This window comes from Amphiprion ocellaris, chromosome 12 (assembly GCF_022539595.1).
Source record: "Amphiprion ocellaris isolate individual 3 ecotype Okinawa chromosome 12, ASM2253959v1, whole genome shotgun sequence".
Taxonomy (NCBI): Eukaryota; Metazoa; Chordata; class Actinopteri; family Pomacentridae; genus Amphiprion; species Amphiprion ocellaris.
The window spans coordinates 18,409,322-18,430,794 of record NC_072777.1 but is presented as its reverse complement, the minus strand read 5'-3'; the positions used below and the strand labels follow the sequence as shown (position 1 = coordinate 18,430,794).

At 39.1% G+C, this 21,473-nt stretch overlaps 1 protein-coding gene across 7 annotated transcripts in view; it reads right to left on the bottom strand.

Moving 5' to 3' along the window:
- Positions 1–21,473, bottom strand: part of lama2 (laminin, alpha 2) — a 308,893-nt gene that overhangs the window by 216,646 nt on the left and 70,774 nt on the right. For all 7 annotated transcript variants that reach the window (XM_055016148.1, XM_055016150.1, XM_055016149.1 and 4 more), the window contains exons 4-7: positions 9,209–9,260; positions 7,693–7,883; positions 3,133–3,312; positions 2,168–2,257 (exon numbers count right to left, since the gene is read on the bottom strand). In XM_055016148.1, the coding sequence (XP_054872123.1) occupies positions 2,168–2,257; positions 3,133–3,312; positions 7,693–7,883; positions 9,209–9,260 (513 nt within the window). The remainder of the gene's footprint in view (positions 1–2,167; positions 2,258–3,132; positions 3,313–7,692; positions 7,884–9,208; positions 9,261–21,473) is intronic.

The following is a 21,473-nucleotide window of genomic DNA, read 5'->3' as shown; positions in this document are numbered from 1 at the left end:
CTTTTTCATTTAGTTGAAAGTCTTCAGTAATATGATCTTTACAGATGGGAAGCAGACATACGAGAGAAGAAAAAAAGTGAAGCTCTTTGCACACCAGTGAAATCACTTATTGTCACTGACATCATCACCAAGGGATCAGTTAGACTCCTCGGTTCAGCCTCAGGACATGTAAAGGGTGCAGGACTGTACATTGTGTGTGGTGGTATTGGTGGTATGGGAGAACAAGAGAAAGATCAGGGGTCCGTTTCACAAAGCAGGTTTAGTGAAAACTCTGAGTCTGTTAACCCTGAAATGAGGGAAATTCCGTTTTCCATTTCAAAAAGGGAGGTAACTCAAACCAGAGAAAGAGGGGTAACTCTAGCCTGTTTCACAGAGAGAGGTAACTTAAACTCTCGGTCAGTTACCGTAGTAACAGACTGTATGAACCTCACCTGGTCGGGACCAGGTTTTTCTCAGTAAACCTCCAGTTTCTCTCTCTGTCTCCGCCCTCTTTCAGCTACACACGCTATTTGATTTCCTCATTCATTCAGTCAGTCAGCAGACGAGTTTTGGAGTAGCCTAGTTCTGCTGTCTGTCAAAATAGCATGTCCTTTCATTATTTATCCAGTGTATGAAGGAGCAGCATTACTGTGCAGAGAATTAAATATTCGTCGGGAGATTGTAATCAGACCATGCGTAGATGTTCTTGCATTTCCGTCCAATTATCTTTTTGAGCGGTACCGTTTCACGTCACAGTCCATAATCTACATACAACCTAATCCGTCCTTACATTTGCAGCATTACCAACTGCAGTCATGCTCTCATATCCCAGCAGATATTGTGTGTTGTGCTGCGGTTTTTTGCAAATTGAAGTTTTTTGTATAATGTCGGAGATGCAGAGCACTTCAGTAAGACAACTGTATGCAGGTCGGTCAGAAAAGTGTGCCTGGCCCTGAAATGACTTTTACCATCTTTGTGGTTTTCCCTGGAAATAAACCTCTCAGAGCCATCAAGGAGGAGTTCCACAGGACTGCAGGTGAATGATGTAGAGATCTGTTAAATTAATTTTGAATCATATTCTGTTAATGACATTGTGCTGCAACCTCAGATTGGGATTAGTAATTTTTTTTTTTTTTTTTTTTTAGGATTTCCTAGTGTGATTAGAGGTGGCAGTGCTGGGCCACCACCCTTTTTACAGGCATCTGCTTTCTTTCTGTTGGCTGAGTAGAAGTCTGTGTCAGTTTAAATAGGCTTCATTATTTAACAGAACATGATATGGATGCAGACATTTAGGCTGTGTGTGGAATAAAAAAAACTGCACAGTCAAACAGCCACTTAATATTTAGGCTACTTTACAATGTAAAACATGATCAAAATGAGGTAGCTCCATGAGATTATGTCTTACCTGTTTGAACAATGTTTTTATATTTCATCGTCAGCTGCTGCCACGTGTGCTTCTCCCCCATGGGATTGCACTGAAATGAAATTACTTAATAGGCTACCATTCAAACAGTTTTCCCCTGTTATATTATTGTGATTGCAAAGGACTACATTTAAACTTACACATTGACCCGGGCAACAATGTTCTCCCACGCCATCTCCCTCTCTTTTTCAGCTGCAGCGGTGTTGCACTTCTTCCTAAAAACATGTTCAAACTCGCCATATGAGCGCATTAAGATTTCCAATTCAAGTGGGGTGAAAAACGCAGCCCTCCACTTCCCCGTTGCCATGGTGACTCGTCAAATCGTGGCTCCATTGATGCTGGCTTTTTATAGTTGTGGTGCACGCCTTTAACTCCGGGTGAAACTACTCCAAGTTGATAAAACCAACTCAAATCAGCTGTTCTGGACCTGGAAACTCAGAGTTTCCTATCTCAGAGTAGATCAACTCGGAGTTCAGGGTTACACTCAGAGTTTGTTGAACCTGCTTTGTGAAACGGACCCCAGGTGTCTGGTATCAAACAATCCGCTGTTTGAAGTGACACGAGAGACAATGCTTCACTGTGTCACCTGTGTCCCCTTCAGACAGACACACACACACATATCGAAAGCTTGATTTAAGGCGATAGACAAAAAACGGATGCCTGAGGGCTCTCTTTGCTGCTGTTCAGCACTATGGAAGAGCTCCATTAACATGATGGTGTTGTCAGCTGCACTGAGAGAGAGAAACAGAAAGTTACATATTTTACCTTGGTAACACTGTTGAGTGGACAGGCTTTGGCATGGCCGTAACAGATACACATCCCTCCAACTGAGATGTCCTTAATGGAATAGTAGTACTGAGAGAGAGGAGGAGAGAGCCAAAACATGTTAGAATGACTGCTTCAGTGTTAATGACCAATATAGCAGATTAAGAGGCATAATTAAAGCAGCACTCTGTACTCTCATGTTAGTGGAGATTCAACTTTAAAAAAGGATGCCCTCACAAAACAAAGAATGCTTTGACTGTGTATGAAATGTCAAGTAAAATATAACTACATGAGCAAGAAGTAAAAAAAAAAAATTAAAAGAACAACTCATTAAAAATAAAAATCTTGCCTGAAATTGTAAGTCACTATATACACCACTATTCAAAAGTTTGGGGTCACCCCGACAAGTTCATGTTTTCCATTAAAACGCACACTTTTACTCATGTGCTTATATAATTGCACAAGGGCTTTCTAATCATGAATTAACCTTTCAACATGACTAGCTAACACAATGTAGCATTAGAATGCACGAGTGATGGTTGCTGGAAATGTTCCTCTGTACCCCTATGTAGATATTCCATTAAAATCAGCTGTTTCCAGATAGAATAGTCATTTACCACATTAACAATGTCTAGACTGCATTTCTGATTAATTTAATGTTATCTTCATTGAAAAAAACTGCTTTTCTTTCAAAAATAAGGACATTTCTAAGTGACTCCAAACTTGTGAACGGTTGTATATGTATATATATATATCTATATTTATATCTACACACACACACACAGACACACACACAGACACACACACACACACACACACACACACACACACACACACACACACACACACACACACACACACACACACACACACACACATATATAAAAACAGATTCCCATACTTTCCTGAACAAAAAAGAAAGAAAAGAAAGAAAAGAAGTGGCATGTCTGTATTCTGAGCCTCACCCGTCTTGTCACAATGGGATCAATATCTTTGGGGTCGTGGAGAGTCAGAGTCATGAGGTCAGCATTCAGTGTTCTGATTCGCTGCAACATTAGCCTGATGTAGCGGGCAGAGGTGAAGTTCAGCAGGGTCGGGGACGGGTCATCTGCACTCGGTCGACCATTGATGAGAGATGTATGGATCTATAGACAAAGCAACAGTTAAACTGGCATGAAAGAGCAGAGTAACATTGAGGCATGTGGCTGAGACAAGCACATTGAAGGTGCTTTTAGTTTGCTTGTAGGGGTGGATAGAAGAAGCCTTCTCTGAGTAGCCAAAGGAAAAAAAAGTGTAAGCGGATCAAGGATGAGCCGTAACAGGTAGCATCGTTTGCATTTGCTCTTAAATTTGAAAAATATAAGACCACTCTTTTGAGACATGCTTTGTCTTTCCTCCGTTTTTACTTGTTATCAGTGGTTTCAAATAAAGCATCAAGATGTTGCCAAGATTCCAACTTCTGTCTCCACACTCACAGACGGCCTCAGACTGTCCCACTGTCAAATCATCAATTCCATAAAGGTTCTGATGTCAACTCTGACACTATTATGTGCCCTTTCTGTAAGTCTGCATGTCTGCAGACCTTTCATAGGGACTTGCCCATAGTTCATAGTGAAATTGGACCTATATAGGTGGCTGTCCTGCGCCTCACAAAATGTACACAAATCAAGCTTGGACAGCTCACCAGGGAGTTAATCTGTATCTGGCTGCTTCCAATTTATTTATTGCACATTCATAGAGTCGTTTGTATTTTCAGTCGAACTCTGCACTGAACTTACAGATTTGTATGCCGTTCCTGTCTTTTGATAGTTTGCTGAAATGTATGAACACTGTTGTCACAAACAACTGAACAACTGATTAAAGTGTGAATGAAACACAAGTACATCCATCCACTATCTATATATCACTGAATCCTCATTAGGGTCGTGGAGGAGTTGGAGTCTATCCCAGCTGACTTAGAGTGAAGGCAGGGGACCCCCTGGCCAGGTCACCAGTCTATCACAGGGCTACATATACAGACAAACAATCACACTCACATTCACACCTACGGACAATTTAGAATCACCAATTTACATCAGCATGTTTTTGGACTGTGGGAGGAAGTCAGAGAACCCAGAGAAAATCCATGCATGCACAGGGAGAACATGCAAACTCCATGCAGAAAGATCCCGGGAAGGCCGACTCGAGCTGCAAGGCGAAATGCTAACCACCAAGCTAGCGTGCAGCCCAACACAAGTACAAGTTTACAATATTTCATGGAAATGCTTTGTTTCCAAACAATGTGTGCTTCACTACAATGTTTCTCATTTCTCCTTTCTGTGCTATCTCAAGCTCTCACTCTCAAGCACTACAGCTGTAACATCAGTTTAGTTCCTGAGGGTTTAATGCCAAAGCCTTAGCATGGAGATTGGTATTGAGATTATAGTAGAACAGCAGATGATGACTTCAGTGGAAATCATTGAAAAGGGTAGTGTTCACTAATAATAATAAAATTCTGACAGACACTTATATGGTGTCAGCAAAGGTTTACCTTGAAGGTCCCATATGGTGAGAATCCATTTTTACAGTGTTTTGTGTGTTTTATAAAGCTGGAACTACAAAATAAAAGCTTACTACTGTCATTCATCTAGCTTCCCCTTATCATTACAGTCCTACAGCTTTAAAAGAGTCCAAATTTATCCAGATTCTACACAGAAAACTTTGTAACTAATACTTATTAAAATGAACAACTGCAAATTCCTGCCTCATCACTGCACACTGCTTCCAAGGCAGCCTGCCTTCCAGCCCCCCAGCAACCCTACAGAGGATTGAGTGGCGTATAGATAATGGATGGATGGATATTGCGACGGTAATGTGGCTAACTTTACCGTTGCCTTTGATCATATGCCCACAGGTCAGAGCTCTGTGGAAAGTGTAAAACTGTGGGACAATCAGAAAATGGGGAAACTTTAAGTTGAAGCCAATAAACAAAGACTGTGTGGATTACTTTGTTTGAATGGCATCTTTTGTGCTTTACTGCAACCTAATCACAGCATGTTTACACCTGTTTGCTATTCTTCTACTTTCTCTACTCTTTATTACTGCCAAAATCTGATTGAAGTTTCCTCATTTACATAATTTACATAGTTTCTGTTGTTAGACAGTGGAATTAGTTTGAAATGTGAAAGTGAAAAACTGAAATACTGCCCATCAAGACTTTCTATTAACTAGGAGACATTTCAGAGCTACTGCCAACCTGCAGCTCTGCACTGAGCGATTTCCTCCATGTTAATCACAGATGCAGAGAGAGTCTTTTTCCTGAAGGGAGCATGGACAACAGCAGCTCAGCTGCATTAAAGCTACAAACATTGAAACAGATCGCTTAAAACAGGACTAAAACTAAGGTTTATACAGCCACTGTGAAACATTGAAAGACACTGTGGGACAAGGCAAACATTCATTAATTTGTTGCAAAGCAGAACAACATGGGACTCTGAATCAGTGTAGAAGTGGGAGAAGCAATCATTTATATTCTCTATCACCAATAATCAACATGCAGCCACATAATAAGTGTGAGTTTCTGTCTGCCTGCCTGTCTGACTGTCCATCTGTCTGTCTCAATAATGTGGCCAAAAGCAAGACTTGGCATCTGTAAAAAAAAAAAACAAAAAAAAAAAAATCTTGCAGTGGGCTGACTGTGTGTGTGTTTGTGTGTGTGTGTGTCTGTGTGTGTGTGTCTGCGCACGCTTGTGTGTGTGTGTGTGTGTGCGTGTGTGTGTGTGTGTGTGTGTGTGTGTGTGTGTGTGTGTGTGTGTGTGTGTGTGTGTGTGTGTGTGTGTGTGTGTGTGTGTGTGTGTGTGTGTGTGTGTGCACGTGCATCTTTGCGTGAAGGGGGAAAACTTGATGGGTGTAAGCTGCAAACTTGGAAGTAACAAAGGTGCTGGTTGTGTATGTGTGCGTGCTGGTGTGTGTGTGATGAGTGGTGGGGTGACATTGTGAATGTGTGTGCGCTGCTGTGACACATCGCCTACGACTCATTATGGTTTCACTGTGATCAGACGGCTCGGGAGCTGTCAACCACACACACACACACACACACACACACACAGAAATCCAGACACCTCCGTCGTTACTTGCAGCTCTTGACATCTCCCAGCTCGCACCCCCTCAGGCGCTCCCCCACAGGACACAAGCACATACAGTAAAGGCACACAAGAAGACACACGCTGTATGCAGACATGTGCAAGAACACACAGCAGCACCCTTGCAAATGCATGCACACATTCAGACAGGCATCTACAATTAGAGTCCTGTGTGGGATGTAAATGTGTGATTAATTTGTTTTCACTGCACATTTGTGTATATGTGAGTTTGTTTGTGTGTGTTCTGCAGTCCTCTTTCTCTTTATTAATGTCAGTTACAGCAAGCTTGCCTTGCTGGTCTTACTGGATGCAATCACATGCGGCTGATCAAAGCAAAAAAGTAGTAAACAGTTGTGTGCACATGTGTCAGTGTGAGTACTTTTTTAAAAAAATAAATCATAAACTTCTTTTCCAATCATTGGTTAATATTACAGAACAGTAGTGCACATTATTTCCTTACCTGATCTTTATCTGCATGCACACCTACCCTTCATTCCCTCTAATTAGTAAACTACTGTTTCCCAGATCGTCATGTGTGTCTAGCAGCCACTGGGTTTCAGAACCAGTCCTACCAACCTGACTGTGATCTCTGCCTACTTTAGAATGTTCTTGCTCGCCTTCTCCATGTAGGGAATGCTGTGCAGGGCTTAGTTAAAGAAATCAAACAATTCTAGACAGTTCAACTAAACAACATTCAACCTGATTCAACTTAACCCTGCTCATTTCTCAGAGAACCAAGCAAACCAAAGTCCTCCCGCATCAATGGAGCTCCACCCACTGCAACTCAACACCAACATAAAACTCTGACCAACCTGCACTGGTGTTGCACAGAGCGAAAACATGCTGTAGCTGTCTGAAGCCACCGGAATATAAATTTAGGTTCATCTTGTTTGTGTTTGTATTGTTGTGGGTCCTTTTGCTTTTACCCGTCGCAGAAAAAACAAACGTTACAGTGGGGTGCAGTGAATCTGAGTTCTGTTGGACCAGCAGTCAGTAGCAGTGTATATAAACGCATGCATTGTTCGTCATACCAAAAGGACACATGTTCCAGTTCAAGCAAACCTTCCAATAAATCAGCATGAACCCTATGGGATGATGCACTGTTGGCTTGTTGGAAGCAAGCGCATCTCTGTAGCTTCTATGCTGGTTGAATTCTCAAATTCTGCATGCTTTGAGAAGTACTCAGACAACGCAAAACAATAAATCTGTCATAACTTTGAGCAATTTAGGTAGACTCATCTTAATCTAACTCATTGTACTGCCCTCCCAACCCAATCCACCCCAACCAAACCTGACTCAATGCACGAATCCCAGCCTGAGTCAGCCCAAACAACTGCCAAAATCCTGTCAACCCTGAACTAAATCCAGTTAGAGACTACAGTGTGTAATAACTTCCAGTGTTACCTCTCCATTCTCCAGCGGGTGAATCTTTGAGTAAAAGGATGTGCAAATAACTTCATCATCTCTGGTGTAGGATGGAGGTCCCGTCCTTGGATTTATATTGAACCTTGTCAGGCACTCAGTGTCTGTTATAGCATAGTATTGCCAGGGTTCAAAAGTCACACCGTCTATTGAACGCTCCAAGATCCAATTACCTGTGGACAAAAATATTGGTGGAGGAAATATTGTTGAAATGCTTTAAATGTGTAATGTGGAGATGAGATCAATAAATGTAATGATGGACATCCAAGCCTCTGTTAGGTGATACTCCTTAATATACATAGAATATTGACAGAATATTAAATTCCATATTTGTCAATAACATTTAAAAAACTATGATGTTGGATTGGTTGACTGCAAAGTAAATGGAGTCCAGTTAATGGAAAAAACTAATAGATTTGATGGCACTTAACAGAGTATAGATGAATATATATGAAGAGCCAGTGCTCTAGCCTACAGTATCAACATACAACATAGCAGCTACCTTTTGTTACACCACATGAAAGGAACAATACTAAACAGAGAAAAGACACTTCTTGCACACAAGCACAATTCACTTTCAATGTCATCATCATACCAGCCATTATCACCATAATTGTCATGTAAACACAACATCTTTCCATTATTGTATCTGCTTATACCGTAGCATCAAATACACCCCACTGATCACAATAATCTCAAATAATAATCTAAATAAACTTTCAATCTACAATGAATAACAGAGCGATAATAAGAATTTGCAGAGATATAGCATTCATAATATAGTTTATGACTCATTTACTTTACAAATTTTGTACTTTTCAAATGTAATAGTTTTTAAACAAATATACAACAAATGGCTACTACTGGAAAATGCCAGAATCACAAAGGAATTTGTGCTTCTGTCGTAAACTTCGGCTTCCTAAATGTGGTTCACAAACAACAGTTTGACAAGAATTAATTATTCGTAACTCTTACTGTTAAACTAGTTGTAATTTGACTTTTAATGTTGTGGAATAATCTTCCAGTGGGCACTTGTTTATTCGTAGCATGAGAGACAACAAAATTGGGCAAATAGTCAATACTTTTGTAACTCTCCCTTTAAATGTAACCTCTGCAAATACAAAAGCCGACTCCTGCACTCAGCCTTTATTAACACTGTGTTTATGCATAGCTGTACACATACTCACAAATTGATGACAAAAGGTGCGTGTTTAGAGGAAAACACAGTAACAGATGCCAACAGTTATTCAGACAAATACTGATGTTTTGAATGCGTGGTTTCAAATTTAAACATCTGCACATCAAGACAGAAGTAAAAATGTATTTTACTGAATTTACCCAAAAGACTTTAATCACGGCATTTAGCTGTTAGCAGGAAATATATCTGTAACTTGTACTTCAGTCACAGTCATTGCCTGACCTTATATCAAAGCAGTAATGATAACAACTGAAACTGTATGCTGCTGTCAAAATACAAATTATATGGCAGAATGCATACCTGGGCGAGGTGAATTGGCTGCCTTTATGATGACATAAGCAATCTGGAAAACCTGGAAACACAGAAGATAAAATGTATGAGATAAAAATTCATAACATACTGATACCTTCAGAAAAAGCTCTGATTTTATTGCTCATGCTGGTTTGCATAAACATTGTTAAAGGGACGCGTTGAATTTTAAACTTCTACCACTTGTCACTGATTTTAAAACGAACATAATGATAGTAATTCAGCCGGGGGAGCTGATTCAAATCCAGTTTATCAAAATTTCTTTTATTACTCCACAAAGGAACGCAGCGGAGATATGTGACGACCTGCGTTGGTTTGTCTGTCTGTCTGTTTGTAACATTACTCAAAAACGGGCTTGTATGAAATTTTCAGGGAAGGTCAGAAATGTCACAAAGACTAATTGATTAGATTTTGGCAGTGATGCAGTTTATAGTCTTGTTTTCTGCTGCAGAGCACCACTACAACTAACCACAGTGTGTGTCATTCGCGAAGACTTGGATTTGATCAAACCGTACACATGGATGAATCTATAGAATGTTGGACTATATTTTTCAATTATTGAAACATCTAATTTTGCAATGGGCTTTGATATTTAAAAATACAACTATTGATCACAAAGGCAGATAGATATGTTCAGGAGTAGACAGACTTAGGAAGAGGACAGCCCACTAGACAGACAGATAGATGCATATAGATACAAACATTAGATGTAGGTCAAATGCTAACTCTCTCTCTCCTGTCTCTCTTCACCACCCTGTCTTTCACTGCATCCTTTCTCTCTGCAAGTACATCCTCCTTTCTTCTCATGATGTGGGAAGCAGTGTCACATTGCAGCAATTAGAAAAGCGAGAAAGCTGCTTGGTGTGTGTGCGTGCGTGCGTGCGTGCGTGCGTGCGTGCGTGCGTGCGTGCGTGCGTGCGTGCGTGCGTGCGTGCGTGCGTGCGTGCGTGCGTGTGTGTAAGTGTAAAAGTGTCTTTTAGAGTAACCTTAGAGCAGTCATTCAAACCTCCTACAAAGAGTCACTGTTACCTGTATTCATGCTGAAGACGTGATTGTGTGTGTTTGTGTGAGACCGTGAGTAAGAGAGCTTTCAGTGGTAGCTTGTAATATGGTGACAACTTTGGGACAGTTAGGCAGCTCCAGCAGCTAAACATAGATCAACACAGCTAGCTAATGCAGCCTGTGAGGCTTGTATGTGGAGCATCGCAGTGTGTCATATTCTGTTTTGATCAGATGTGGATCAGATAAGAGATTTTTTTAAACTCTAAAGCTCAACACAGTATCAACAAATAACCACACCAATCCTGTGAGAAACCACACGGCTAGTAAATAAATGTTATCTCATATTTATGACATTGAATGTCTGGTTTGTACATCTATGTTGAGCTCATGTTGAATTGAATTTAGTTGGCTACATTCTCGTTTTGAAGAGATTTAAAAAATTTCTCTTCTCTTTTGATTCTTTTATACTGCAACAATTAAAATCGAAAAATACCAGGATATTTTCAAGTTTCATCAGGTTTTGTTTGAGGCTTTGTTACTTCCACCTACAATGAAGTCAGAAAATGTCTTAAGTGAAAGAATAGGACAGCATCAAATAAATGAAAAAAAGAAGTTGAGATAGCTCAAACAGACTTGTAAAATGGAGTATTATTACAATAGAGTTACCACGGTTCAAATATTTCAAATCCAGTGTCTTGGTCATCTCCTTTAGGCCAATGTTAGGCCACTTTCTATATCTGTAAACACTTAAGGTGCTTAAAGAGTCTGCATACAAGCAGGCTTGGGAATGGGAGATCTGGACGATCCCGTTTATGCTGCATGGCTGCAATGGACAGTGCAATTCAGTTTACAAAATAATTATTTTAATTCAACAAATTCTGTTGACCTGAAGGTAATATATAAAGTTTAAGTACACAAATATAACTTGCCAAAGGGTCATGGCAAGCTCAGGCAGCAGTGTGGTGACAATGCAAGGACAATTGTCCTGCTACTACAAGGCCAGTAGAGGTGCAAAGGGGTGTGACACCTGACAACTTTGACCGAGTCATTGAGAGTGTGGCTCCATGTGACTCAACTATGCTACAAAGGCAATAGTGCAGATGACCGTCAGTAGTTGTATGCAGGGACTTTTAGATATAACCTAAATATACAGAGAATAGAATAGAATAGAATAGAATAGAATAGAATAGAATAGAATAGAATAGAATAGAATAGAATAGAATAGAATAGAAAGCAGTGAACAGCTGAGGATCTTCTGTGTCTTGTTGATGATCCTCTGGAGGGTTATTCCTGTCCACTGCTGAACAGCAGAGGAGCCAGAGAGTGATACAGCATGCTCTTGACAGGGCAGCAGTAAAAAATAATCTCCGACAGAACCAGGCTCAGGGAAGGCAGCAATCTGCCTTGACCGGCTGGGGTGAGAGTGAGGATGAGGGGGTAGGGGGATAGCAGGAGGGGTTGGGGTTTGGATAACAGGATAGCAGATGGAGAATAGACAAACAATGCGGACAAAACATGGTCATTCCCCAGTGGGTGTAAGTTTGTTAGCAAATGATCAGGACAACATTTTGTGGGACAAGAAGTGCAATAAGAGGGTATGCATGTGAGAATGAGAGATGGACTGAAGAACTAATGCTGTTTGATGTTGGTATATTTATCAGCCTACATAAAGCAGTGACAATTCTAAATGCTGTGTAAATGCTTTTTAAACTTTGACCGTCTATATGCAAAAAAAAAAAAAAACATTCAACAGAGCCAACTGGTTAATGCACAAAAAGGTTGCATTGTCATAAAATTATAAAGTATTAAACACATTGTGGGCTGCACAGTGGCGTAGTGGTTAGCACTTTCGCCTTGCAGCGAGAAGGTCCCTGGTTCGCGTCCCGGCTTTCCCGGGATCTTTCTGCATGGAGTTTGCATGTTCTCCCTGTGCATGCGTGGGTTTTCTCCGGGTACTCCGGCTTCCTCCCACAGTCCAAAAATATGCTGAGGTTAATTGATTACTCTAAATTGCCCGTAGGTGTGAATGTGAGAGTGATTGTTTGTCTTTGTATGTAGCCCTGCGACAGACTGGTGACCTGTCTAGGGTGTCCCCTGCCTTCACCCTAAGTCAGCTGGGATAGGTTCCAGCCCCCCCGTGACCCTAGTGAGGATTAAGCGGTGTATAGATAATGGATGGATGGATGGATGGATAAACACATTGTTACTCTGCCAAGAAGGCAGAGCCTCGGAGTTATGTGACAATCGGCGTACGTTTGTCTGTCTGATAGCAACATTGCTCAAACACGGAATACCCGATTTGGATGAAATTTTCAGGGAAGGTCAGAAATGACACAAGGATCTATTGATTAGATTTTGGCAGTGATGCGGCTTATAGTCTGGAGCCACAGATTTGTTAAACATGTCTGTATCATTGCAAGATAGCGGCACGCATCACTGAAACTATGACAAGTGAACACTAGATCACATGCCTGCTGACGATCACATGATTACGATCCTACTACGAATTGACCGTTGCGAACTTATCGGGACTTATCTGTGGGAAATAATACAAGGAACAACTGATTAAATTGTTGCCGTGTTTCCGAGTCCCATCAATTCCCCCTGCCCAAAACATATATAGGTCACTCTATTCGGTATCCGCAAAGTACTTTACTTGTTCTTTCATGTGAGTATTTGTTTTATTTCAAAGGAAGGCACACATGCTCTAAACAAGTTTAGTTAGTGTTGAAGTTAAAGATCAATACAATCAGTGATTAATTTTCCCCCAGATTTTATTTTTGCACTGATTAATAATTCTGTGATCCTAAAATAAATTACTGCCTCAATTTAATTATTAACACATTGCATATATAACTGTTGAGATTTCAGAGGAGCGGAGGCAAAAGTTTTCATTAAAGGTTGCTCAGCCTCTAGTGTGTCCTTTTATGAATCTCGCATACAACTTTATTGCTCAAAACTATACACATCATTGTTGATTTCCACATAGTTCTCAAGTACTTTACTGTTGCCATGTAACATACTTGACAGGAAATAGTCATGATGTGCCAGGCTACAGCTTTAGGAAGATATTTGTGCGCAACAGCCAAATGAGCACTTGAAATGTTTATTTTAATGCTCAGTCGGTCTGTTTAAGCTCTGTCTAAAGTATGGTTGGGTTGCTTACAATTAAATAGACTGTGAAGAATCCATTTTGTCTCACAGTGATTTGGACACACAGTGACAGCGGTTTTTGTGAACAGCTGGTGTTTACAGGCCATTCACATGGAAACGTTTTAAAATCTCTCTGGCCTGATAAACTGGCATCGGGCTCCAATTCCAGTTAGTATTCCAGTCAACTCTAGTACAAAAGAACAAAAGACTGATCAGAGACCAAGTGGCATAAGATCAGAATGAGACGCATGAAATAAAAACATGCCCAGAAATCGTAAAACAATGTTTCAGGACATACACAATTACGCACACACAGGTGGACTTGCCATCAGAATAACAGAGCTGGCATGCAGACTAGTCTGTTCAAATGAAAACATGTTAAAATCTCACTAGACTAATAAAATAGCTGTTGGCTCAGTTCGACATAGAATGAATCACCCTGCATCTCTGACTGCCAACTAAATGCATGCTAGCAAGTAGCAGATATTCAGTGGAGCCATTCACTCATCTCATCACAAAATCTTTCTACTTCTCCACTGAGCTGTCACTAAAAACAATCTGAGGAGAAGCCTTGAGTGTTGCAGAAGAAGAGTTTCTTGTCTGACCAAATTCCAGAAGAAATAATATGGTATAAATAATAAAATAATAATATGAAATATGAAAAACAGACAAATTACTTGTTCACATTGACTTAAACATTAAATAGGCTGCAGTATATACTGACATGAGCTTCTGGATAAAACAGAGACGTGGCCTGTTGTGTAACAGCCATTTGAAATCCATTCTCTTCAAGTCTGCCTCTCTGTCTGCACAGCCAAAAAAACACACACAAAACTAAAATGCTTATACACACTTACACGCTCGCTCACAGACTGGGTCGTAATTTGGCCTTAAGCTTTTAAATAGGCTTTAGTCTACACAAACACAACACCAGATGCTGCAATCTCTCCCACATTCTTGCGTTGGCTCAAGCTACTGTCAAACAATAAACCAACAAAGTTTCATTGGGTACAACAGATGTTTAATTTATGTCCTCTCAGTTATGAATGAAGACATTTTTTCTGATGCTAAAAGCCCTGACCATAATACTTTTATGTTTGTTGCGTTTGTTCTATAACGAAAAGTAAAGAAAAGGAAGCTATGCCGCCAATGCCACTATGATGTATGTTTCTCAGAACCATTTTCAAAAAGAAAATACCATTTAACACACAAAATGTGTCCAATAAGATGGATATGCCATTTTCTTCCAAGCCAGCATGAAAGCTGTTAGACTCCAGACTCAAACGTCTGTATCACATCTTTCATAGTGCACTTTATGAAAAATATTTACTTTGTTTTACTAATTTTGACCACTGTTCTCAAGGTTAGGGCTAAATCGTTTAGTGTAAATTGTGCATGTGCAGAGTCAATGTAGCCAATTATAAACTAATTTCCATATATACTACCGTTCAAAAGTTTGGGGTCACTTACAAATGTCCTTATTTTTGAAAGAAAAGCAGTTTTTTCGCAGTTTTTTCAATGAAGTTAACATTAAATTAATCACAAATACAGTCTAGACATTGATAATGTGGTAAATGACTATTCTAGCTGGAAATAGCTGATTTTTTATAGAATATCTCCATAGGGGTACAGAGGAACATTACCAGCAACCATCACTCCTGTGTTCTAATGCTACATTGTGTTAGCTAATGGTGTTGAAAGGCTAACTGATGATTAGAAAACCCTTGTGCAATTATGTTCACGTATGAATAAAAGTGTGAGTTTTCATGGAAAACATGAAATTGTCTGGGTGACCCCAAACTTTTAAACGGTAGTGTATGTATACATGTGCTTTACCAAGTTTTTGGAAATTCAAGATCAGTTTACATGTGGAAAAAGTGCTACCGTTCAGGCACATTTCTATGTATGTTGTATGTTGCTATTTTAAAGCTGTGGATAAAAGCACCTTTGACTGGCAGCCTCGTTCAGAACCCTGATCACCAGGCTCTTCTTCCCTCCCAAGAGAGCATAGCTGGTGCATGATTTGACCACAGTCCATCAATCAAACTGATCGCTGCATTTCCATAATAACTGCAATTTAACTGAATTCTGTCTGAAGCTGATAAAAGATTGTTGCTATGGCAAGGCAAATTTAGCACCTTGTGGTCAAACAGTCCTGAAACATTTAATTTCTTAATCTATATGCATATTATTGCCAGTGCCAAAGGCAACACAAGATTTCACATGGCATGGCTGAAAAACTTTAAATTTGATATGGGATTACCAGAGGTGTAATAGCTTAACAATAACAAAAAGAGTGCCTTTTTGAAAATTCAGGAAAGGTTTGTTAAATGTGTACATTAAACCACCATAATAACCATAACTTAGAAACTAAGTTTTCACAAAGACAGAAATGATGCTCAACCCTCTTCCATGCATCTCTACAGAGGACTGTTTTATCAAGTCAGATGCATCCTCATGCACAATTACAATTCCAGAATTCATTTTTTTTTTTAAAGACTAAGAAGATACACAGACATCAAATGTCTTCTTCACACACACAGTGACACACATGGACCCCATCCCCAACTCTTTCTAATTATTCAGTCTTTCTGTCCAGAGAGGCTCAAAAATAACAAGCTAGAAAATGAGAGTGGTGATGTCACAGGCGATAACCACACACACATACACACACACAAAGACACACTGTCATTTTCTGAGTGAGATGACTGTGGTCGCAAGGGAAATTCAGTGCACTGGAGGGTAAATAGCTTTCCGTTGCTCTGATCGAACCTCAGACATACATATACTCAGAGCATGCACATTTTCACACATTCACACATACAGCCAATCACTCCAGTGTCATCGACCATGCTAAGCTAAAGTAATGAACAGGTATTTGATGACAAGAAGGTAGTTTTTAGTCTTCTCAAATGAAGTTGGAAATGTACAAATACTATATCTTCACATTGACATACTTCAAATGCTGCAAATTTCAGATTTATTAGTTGGGCTGCATTGAACTATGCTCTTAACACAAGTCAATGAGACTGTAGTAATAGGACTATGAAGAAACTGAAATGAACAAATTAAAAATTGAAGCTTCTTTCAAGATTCTTTTTTGGCACTAACAAACTATACCCACAAGATCCTGGGTGATAAAACGATTGTGACTATTAATCAAAATTAGCCTGAAAGAAGTTTGATAGATTGACAGTTTTATGTAAATGCATCAGACAGAAACTCTTAATGGCTGTGTAAGTCTCCATAGGCATGCTAGTACTCTAGTTGAGACACTTTGACCGACAGGTACTGGTGGTTGCTCTTGTGGGACGGGCTTCACGGTCTAAAAACACCCACAACCCTGTGCTTCACATAATCTCCATCTAAGCAACACGTGTTAGCACTGAGAGCTGACAGACTTGACATCGGAACAGACTTGAAAGCAGGTGTGGAATCTCTGTCTGGTGACAACAAGTCCTGGCCACTCACTAAGAATTTTTACCTCAGCGTAGTGTAGCAACTTACCTTATTTATCACTAATTTTTTATCTGTCTAAATGTATGCAAAAGTGTATGTTTTTCATTGTTATGCTGCCACTAAAATTATGATCTATGCACCTTTATAAACAGGCTAAAGTGGTTAAATTCAAAATGAACACTTTTTTCTACAGGTCTTGATTAGAAATAGGTCATTAAAAATTTCAGTAATTACCATTATCGACTGAAATAAAACATTTAAGTGTTATAGATTTTCCAGCTATATTGCCCAGTCCTAACTCAAAATCACTTTTGAAACCATTTTTCACTTGAACAATTTATCAACAAGTTAATCAGTCAAAGCATGCATTAAACGAATGCCAAATTGATTGTAATAGTGTAGATGACATTATAGGTGACATCAAAAAACAAGAAAAGCATGCAGTACTCTGCTAAGGCTGTTCATTCCCCTCTTTGGCATTGTCAGAAATGCATCATTTGCTTATTAGTTATTGATGATCAGAAATCATGACAACATAGAATGGCAATTTCATATAGATGTTCCCACAAACAAAATGACCTTGCGCTGAGCACAGGTGTGTGTTATGCATGTGTACGTTATGTACGGACACCGAATCGCGTCACTTAAATACGTAGCGGGCAGCAGGAATTGATGGGACTCGGAAACACTCCCAAAATTTAATCAATTGTTCCTTGTATCATTTCTGATGGATGAGTCCCGATAAGTCTGCAGCGGTCGATTTTTAGTAGGATCGCAATCATGTGATCATCAGCAGGCAGCTGATGTAGTGTTCACTTGTTGTCATAGTTACAGTGATGCCATGGAGCTATCTGTGGATCCAGACTATAAGCCGCATCACTGCCAAAATCTAATCACTTGGTCCTTCTGACCTTCCCTGAAAATTTCATCCAAATCCATTTATCATTTTTGAGTAATGTTTCTAACAGATAAACAGACAGACAGAAAGACAGACAGACAGACAGACAGACAGACAGACAGACCACTGCTGATCATCACATAACTCTGCTGCATTCCTCGGGGGAGTAAATATTCAGAGCAAATGTCAAACCAAAGTACATACTTCATATTCTTATCCAGCTGTCAAAGCTTATGATAATTTCTTCATTCATTCTTTTTACATCAATTTGAACTTTTGAACAAGGATATGGGGGGGGGGGGGAAATGTGGTTGTGTGTATCTGTGTATTGGTGAGACTATTTAAGGCTGAGTAACTATTCAGCAGCTGCACCACAGTGCTAAAAGGTGTGACTGATGAGTCTGAAGTCATTAGCATGTAAAGATGGCTGTTGCTCTACTTTCTGTCTACAGGTATAATTAGAATGTATGTAAGTGGTAATTGGTCAAAAAAAAAAATCAATAAAGCTCTCCACAGTTTTGCTTTTTACTTTAATTTTATTTTCCCCCTCGAACTAGAAATAGAAGTATGAAATGAAATACCACAATATTCATGTTACATTAACATTCAAATATAACTCTATTTATTTTATTGCAATTGTTTTGTGTTGGTCCTGTCTAATGCACTGCATTGACAGCAGCAGAGTAATTCTATTACTTCCACCATCCATCCACCCATCCGTGTCTCAGCTTACTGTTACCATAATAATAGAAAGATTGTAAAAGGAAAATTACACTGTTGAAAAAGGAGATGTTAACATTCAGAGTTTTTTTTTTTTGCTTGTTTGTTTATGAAGGATTCTGCTCTTTGAGTACACAATCATTTGCTATAATTTCAAGTTTCTGTTCTTTAAATTTTGCCACTCTGGTTAGTCACTTATTGGTGGAGATGTGCCATATTGCTGTTTTTAAGAATACACCGAGGCAAAACACTCTGATAACACCGCAAACAATTTTCTATCATCGTCATCACTGTTTTCAGGGTAGTGTGAATGCAGCACAGCGCTCTGTGTTTGAGTTCAATATCCCACAAGGCGGCACCTCTCTAACAGTGGAACAGAGGAAGAACAGCCATAGCAGGACCAGAGAAGCAGGCCCCTTACCCAGCACTAGCTACTGTGACCATTACATGCTTTGCTAATACTACAAACTGAAACCACTGACTGTGTACAAAAAATTGGATGTAGCATCCTGGTCTGAACATTTGAAGCCAGCCTAGAAGTGTCTTAAACCTCCATTCTTTCTAACAGCCAGTAGGTTGTGACTCCGCTGACTCCAAAAAGAAGTGAGATTGTACAGAAGTCTATAAGAAAACAATCCTACTTCTCTCTTGATTTGCTACCTCAGTAAACATTTTCCTAGTGAGTTTATGGTCTCAGTCACTAGTTTCATGTCTCCTTCAGTACAGCATGATGTTCATTTGGTAAATTCTGGTTGAATTTAGAGTAGAATAGCCAAAAAAAGCAGGGTATGTTTTAGGGTCGGGCTACCTTGTGATTGACAACTTGTTATTATATCACTTTGTGCAGTGTCCTTGATTTTTCCAGTCAGATCCACGCCTTGCTCATTTTGTCCACTTTCAAAAGACTAACATGGCAACAGCAAAATTCCAAGCTTGAGGCTTTAACACAGTAGTCCACAAAGGCAAGAGAAAATATTGCTCTGCATGAAGCTCACAAAGATTTCAGGTTTAGCTCTATGTCTGGTATTTGTCAGTAGAGCCACAGGAAGAACATTAACATGCAACATCATTTAAATACATGAACAGACAAATAGAATTTCAGAGACGCAGCGGCAGTTACAGTCTTATAGACCTGTTCCAGTGGAAAAGATGCTTGTTACTTTGTTGACATGTCTTTATACTGTTTTCTATATGTGAGAAAGCATATTGTGAGCTAAATAAGCAGTCAACATCATGACACCATGAGTACTTCCACCTTAAAACTACAGTGTACAGATGACAATCTCAAGAACACAGATGGAAAAAACCTCAGAATGCAGGAAGGGATTACGTTCATGGGGAAAAAAAAACTTTCTAAATATGTGACTGATTTACACACCTAAGATTTTAGGATTTAATATTGACTGGAGAGGAATTCTAATCCTTTTGGATTTCTATTTTTTTTTTAGAACTTAGTTTTTATTGGGTTTTTGTATAGCACAGGCATACCTTTTACAATTCACGTGAGCCACATTATTGTTATGACAGTTTGTCGTTTCCAAAATAATTATTGGGATTTATGTTTACAAACAAACAAAAATAACAATAATAACGTAAAATAATCATCAAATAAAATCAAAAGAAAATATTTTGTAAAAAATAAATAAATAAATAAATAAATAAATAAATAAATAATAATAATAATAATAATAATAATAAAAACAAAATAACATTACATTTAGAAGAAAGATGGGCAAAAACTATACAGTCTCATTCTAGAATAAATTTATACATAGGTCTCCATCTTTGAACAAACAGATCCCTTTGAAGTCTTAGTGAATAAGTGATATTTTCCATGACATAAATTTCTCTGACTTTTTCAATCCATAATCTATAAGTGGGTGGATCCATTTTTAGCCAATTGATTGTAATACACTTAAGGGCAGCAGCCAGCAGAATTCGTAACAGATACTTTTTATCCCTTCCTTCAAAACCAGCTGGGATTATGCCTAAAATTGCTAACTGGGGTTCCTTAGTGAAATAATGCTGGAAAACATCACTTATAGTATTAAAAACTTCATCCCAGAAAAGTTTGATATTTGGACACGTCCAGAATATATGAGTATGAGTGCCGATATAAGTCCCACAGTTTTGCCAGCAAGTGTCCGGGTTTCCAGGGCGGTATTTGGCAGTGATTTCAGGAGTTCTGAAGAATCTGGAAATAACTTTCCACTTGTACTCTCTCCACAAACCAGAGCTGGAAGTCACGTGTGCATCAGAACATATTTCTTCCCATATCTCATTGGACAAAACAGTGTTAGTTTCATTCTCCCACCTTCCCTTTATATGAAATGTATTATTGGTGTTAAGATTTGACATCACTTTATAAAATTGGCTAACAGTTTTAGAAGTAATCTTTCCTTGTTGCATTTTAATCAATAACTCTTCAAGTGTTGACGGTTTCAAAACATTTTTCCATTCTTTATGTTTTGTTAAGAAGCTTCTCAACTGGAGATATCTGAAAAAATCGAAGGTGGGAAGATGAGACTCTGCTTTAAGTTGTTCAAAAGATTTCAAATTACAATTTTCAACCAAATGATGTAACTTGTTAATTCCATAAACTGACCATTGTTTAAATCCTGGATCTGTGAGGGAGGGTGAAAATCCTTGAAGGAACGAAATACTTGATAGCGCAGAGATTTCCTTTGGTAAACCCAATGATTGTTTTATCTTGCGCCAAATCTTAAGGGTTGTCTTGGTCCATTCACTCATTCGTAAATTATTCAATGGGACATCAGAAAAAGGGAGAGCTCCTATAGATCTTTCACAGATGCCTTTTTCAATGTTGAGCCACTGTGTGTCAGACAAATCCTGCATCCATGCCAACATGGGTCTCATCTGAGCCGCCCAAAAATAGTGCTTAAGATTCGGGACGTTAAGTCCACCCTTGTTTTTTGGTAATTTCAATATTTGTAATCTTATTCTTGATCTTTTTCCTTGCCATATGAAGCTTGAAAAAAGCTTGTCTAATTCAATAAATGTAGA